The sequence below is a fragment of the Calidris pugnax genome, unplaced genomic scaffold (genome assembly GCF_001431845.1).
Source record: "Calidris pugnax isolate Ruff unplaced genomic scaffold, ASM143184v1 scaffold1, whole genome shotgun sequence".
Classification (NCBI taxonomy): domain Eukaryota; kingdom Metazoa; phylum Chordata; class Aves; order Charadriiformes; family Scolopacidae; genus Calidris; species Calidris pugnax.
Genome location: NW_015090800.1, coordinates 12031860 through 12036944, shown reverse-complemented (window position 1 = coordinate 12036944; position 5085 = coordinate 12031860). Strand labels below are relative to the sequence as shown.

The window sequence follows — 5085 nt, the reverse complement described above, 5'->3', positions numbered from 1 at the left end:
GGGTTTAATATTTTTCCTAGAACTTTTTTTTTTTTTTTTTTTTTTTTTTTTTTTTTTTTTTTTTTTTTTTTTTAAAAAAAAAAAAAAAAAAAAAAAAAAAGATGATCTCCTAAGTGTTTTACAATCTCCAGTAGCCATTCCAATGCATCTGCCTTCTGCTTCAATGAGCAACAACTCCCTCCCAAGAGTACAATTCCCATATCCTCTCTTCCAATACCATCTCGGTGTCCTGCCATCAAGCCAGCTACTAATGAGTGATTAGCACTCCGGGATTCCCTTCAGCCCCAGGAGCAATTTGGTCCTTTCTCAGATTTTACAATATCTTTTTGCAGTCCAAGACATGAGGAAGCAGCAGCAGCAATGATCCCAAGAGAAGGAGGGGTTGGGTAAAAAAAGAGTAAGTAGCAGCAGAAAAGATCACTAGGAGAGGCCAGGAACTTTGAGTTTAGGTAAAACACCCTTTAGCATCTTGTATCTACTGACCATGGCATGCAATGCAGAATCTAGCGACAAAGTTCTTTCAGAGGCTTTAAACAAGCCCCCCTACTTTTTTCAGTTTAAGTTGTAGCTGTAGCCTTCAAACAATCAACAGAGAAGCGTGATTTATCTCAGTAAGCTTTAAAATTTAAATAATCTTAGTTTGCTACAGCTTTAGAATGTTCTGATCATCAATGATGTCAGCTTCCCATATGTTAATAAAATATGGAACATAGTACAAGTCTCTTATTTATTTCTGACTCACCAGTATCAAGGTACCAAAGATCTTTGCAGCAAACTTGATTGTTCCAAGCTTTTCTGTAACCATCTCTACCACTCCAGATATACAGACGAGTGCCAACCGCTACAGCACAGTGTCCTGCTCTTGGCCCTGGTAACAAGTTCCCTTTGTCCTCCTGGCAATCTGAGATCAGACCTATCCATTCTGTGGTATCTAGTAAATGAAACTCAAAAAATTTAGTTTCTAGATGTTTTCCAAAGCAAGCAATACAGTTGTTAATACACATGACTGCTCAGAGAAAATGAAAATAAGTCACCTCTGGTTTTATAGACAATTGCATTTCAATTTGCAACATTACAAAGAGAAGGTCGCTTTCCAATTAGTTTCCAATCCAAGATACGATCAGTTAATACAGGATGAATTTTCTGACCTCTGGTTGTCTCTCTCAGGAAAATACAAGATCAGAAGTTGAGGATTCAGGGACAGTATGATCACATTTAGGAAAAAAACCTCATTTCAGGATCTGTCTCTTCTACTATAAACGAAGAAGGATTATCTGTGTTACTTAGCATTACAGTTGTATGAATAAAGATTTGCATCAGCAAACCTGCTGAATGTTTAAGCAATAAAAAAATCACTTCTTAAGAAAGATGTAAAAAAACTGGCATGTTCTTTAGTCAGCTAGGATTACAACTCTGTATCCTAAAACTTTTCTGAGGGTCTTCATTATATTTATTCTATTCTGTTAAGAAAGTATTAATTAAAAATGCCCACTCCCAGAAAGGCAGAAACACTGACCCAAATTAAGGTAAGAAAATGAACCGGTACATTTCCATTCACCATCAGGAGCAGAAATTTCACCTCCCGCTGACTGTGGAACCCATCCACCAAAAACATACATTCTGAAATATAGGAAAAGAGGGAAGAGGGAAAAAGAAAAGAAAAGCCAATTAACATCCAGATCTGCTGCATGTGCTCTCTCAAACTAGGACAAAACAGAAAATTTCCAGTGCTTTACAGTTCTGGTCAGCAGATTTTATTTGTGTCTATTCTCTTTAGAAAGTATTGTTGCAGATATCTATCTTCTGAATTTTTGAGTAAGTTAACCGATTAGAAAAAACAACTAAGCAAAAAAAAAAAACCAAACTCCTCCAACAACTTCCCAGAAACAGAAATTAATACTATATCTTTTTACAAACCACCGAACTGCTAATACTCTCCAGAAATCACATATTTACATGGAGTTTCTACAACCCTTTACCACAGACCTCTCAATAAACCATTCTAAAATTAGAAGACCAGTATCTAAGTCAAATATCAAAATTTAAAAACATAATGCAAGCTACAAACTAATAACATTTTATTTAAATGATAAAAAGCTAAGCTCTTGGATCATAAGGTACAAAGCTTACACATTTCTTTCTCCCCTTGCCTCTTTCTCCTCATGCTTGTAAGCTGATATGAAATGAACTGAAACCCAGGTTTAAAAGTCCATTTTATCAATGCTCTCTGCCAAAACGAACCACACTGGCAAGAAGCAAAGTAATGAGGAACAGACTACAGCGAAAATGGCCCACAAAAACATGGAATGGTTTTGCCTACAACTAATTCTAGTCTCTGGGCAGTTTCTTTGCATAGCTAGTTTGTCGTGTCACAGACACAAAGGCACTCGAGTTGGCTCCTGACAAGAGCCAGCTCAGGTCCAGCTGACTCCATCCCAGAATGCAAAAAGGGGCATTAAGCAGCCTAGAAAGCTGCTTCTGGGTTGGGCAGATTGTCCTGCTGGATGGAAACACTGACAGTTGGATAATCTGAAATTCACTTTTTCATTCCCACTGAGGGCAACAGAAGCAGAAAAGTACTCGACAGGGCTGGTGGTTTATACTGAGCAGTAGGGGGTAAGCATCATCATTCTCCTACTAGGTGTACCTTTCTAGAGTTGAGCTTTTAACAACAGACATACTTGTTTCCTATTACATTGGCCGTATGGAGACTGCGAGGAAGTGGTACTGTCCCTTTAGTTTCTGGTCTTGACCAGGTCATGGTTTCTAAAAGAAAAAGAATAAAAATCCTCAAAAACCACATTACTGTGTATTTCACTACCTGGATTTTAGGATGGAACATACCTCTAACATTCAACAAAACAAAACGTTATGTTTTTAACATGGCCACTTTAAGAAAGAAAGTGCTTATTATTGCACTTCAAGCTTCTTTTAAAATTCACAGGAAATTCACAGGAAAATTACAAGTTTAACACACTATAGGTTAAGTCCCAATAATATCTGCACCACATCATGCCATTAATCATTATATACTGAAATTTTTCCTCTGAGCCAGTAGAGCCCCTTCACTGACTTCTACTGAGAATCAACTCACCTATGTCAAGTTCCCAGAGATCATTAAGCCGACAGCCACACATCCCTCCAAAAATATAAATCTTAGGACTTCCCAAATCTTTTCTGCAGTATACGATGGCTGTGTGAGATTCTCGGGGAGATGGCAAGACCCCTTTGGTCACAGGAATACTCCAGCCGACGACGCCAGAACCGTGTTGCAGCTCCAGTTCATAGAAATCATTTAAATATCTAGGGTATTATTGACAAAGCATGAAAAATTCTCTTGAAAGCAAAATTACAAGTGAGCTTTAAACCCTGACCACTTCCAAGTATTACAGTCTCGGGAGAGTGCAGAATTTTAAAATCCCCAAACATTTGATGGCACTGTGGACAGTACAAATCTAACAGATTTAAAACAAAAAATGAACTATTATAACTTGTTGCCTCTAAGGAAAGCACACCTTCATAACATACTTGACACACTTGATACATGAAAGAAACATTAAAATGAAAAGAAACATTAAAAATTGGTAAACAATATTCTTAGCAGAAATTAGTACACGTGGACAAACTTGGAATAAATGGCAAAGTTGTAAGAAACACACAATGTCGTGGGACATTAGAGACGAACTTCTGCAACTCTAAGGCAACAAAGGTGAAAAGAAGCTGTTTCTTTTCTGGTATCCTCAGGTTGGCCAACAGACAATTAGCCATTTGTTGCTGAATTTATCGGCAAGTTATTTTTAGATAATGGTCTTTGAATCTTGGCATTCACACCAGATTATCTCTTGTTTACTGAGTTTGAAATGGCCAGTTTATAGCTCAATAAACACTTTGAACTGCAGGCAAATATGGATATAAAACTTCATCATTATAGCTGTTTGCTGATAATAAAGGCAACTTCAGCTGTTACTTTAAAAACCTTCCAGATGAATTCATAACTGTTTTGCACAGCATTATAGAGGAAACTTCCATTGTGAATTCCCGGATGACTCATGAGACTTTGCTGATTTAAGTAATTCTAACAAACAAGCCATTCTTAAAAACATCACCAAAAATACCAGGAAAAATACCAAAGTCTACTCAGGTTTCCCTCCAGAAGTGTTAGAGCTGTCAGTGTTAGATATTGTGTGATTAGCAGAAGAAACATTTAAGCTTCTAAGCATGTATCCCCTCCGCTGCATAAATATTCCAAATGTGAGTACTTGGTACACAGGACAGCCTTCCTAGAATGTTCCTCTTCAAAGCTGTCATATCTGATAATCTCTTTTTAAAGACATTAAATTCAAAACAAATCGGCATACCTGGGAACATTATTATTTGAATCTTCACTTTCATTTGCCAGGCCACCAAATAAATAGCACTTGTTACCATATAAAGAAAAGCTGTGGCCAAGTCGAGGACAAGGTGGTGATCCAGTGGAAGGAGCCTGAGGTTTTACTTTTTTCCAGAGCCATCGACTTGCCTTAACAACAAGAAATATACATTCAGGAATATCTGCATCAATAGTCATTCATAGTCAATACAATACAGATAATATTAGCAGTCATATACTTTCTGAATTGCTTTTAAGGGAATGCCGGGCTTTTCTTTTCATATACATTAAAAGGGACACGTAAGAGCTAACCTTCATAAAACATTAAATATTTTATGTTTTAAATAAAATATTTTAGATACTAGATGGAAGTTTCTTTTTCAAAGTTATTTAGATTTTCTCCACCTTCAGAAACTATTTAAAGAATTTATTCTTCATGGAGCAGAACAAGTTGGCAATATAAAATATGTTTGATCATACGTAGAGAAATAGAGATCTGAGACATCTTCATATATTTCCTACCTGTAATTCATATAAATCATTACTGTATCTTCCATATTCAACCATTCCTCCAAAAACTAGTATTCTGGTACCATCACAAACAAATCCATGTGCTGCACAGCCTGGAGGAATATCTCCCCTTACAGCAGGAAGGAACCACTGATTTGTAGCTATAGTAGGGGAAAAAAAAAAAAAAAAAAAAAAAAAAAAAAAAA

General features: G+C 36.6%; 1 protein-coding gene across 1 annotated transcript in view; it reads right to left on the bottom strand.

The window, feature by feature from the left end:
• Nucleotides 1-5085, bottom strand: part of HCFC2 (host cell factor C2) — a 20371-nt gene that overhangs the window by 12925 nt on the left and 2361 nt on the right. The window contains exons 2-7 of the mRNA XM_014937241.1: nt 4892-5040; nt 4359-4519; nt 3095-3303; nt 2682-2766; nt 1517-1620; nt 743-931 (exon numbers count right to left, since the gene is read on the bottom strand). Of these exons, the coding sequence (XP_014792727.1) occupies nt 743-931; nt 1517-1620; nt 2682-2766; nt 3095-3303; nt 4359-4519; nt 4892-5040 (897 nt within the window). The remainder of the gene's footprint in view (nt 1-742; nt 932-1516; nt 1621-2681; nt 2767-3094; nt 3304-4358; nt 4520-4891; nt 5041-5085) is intronic.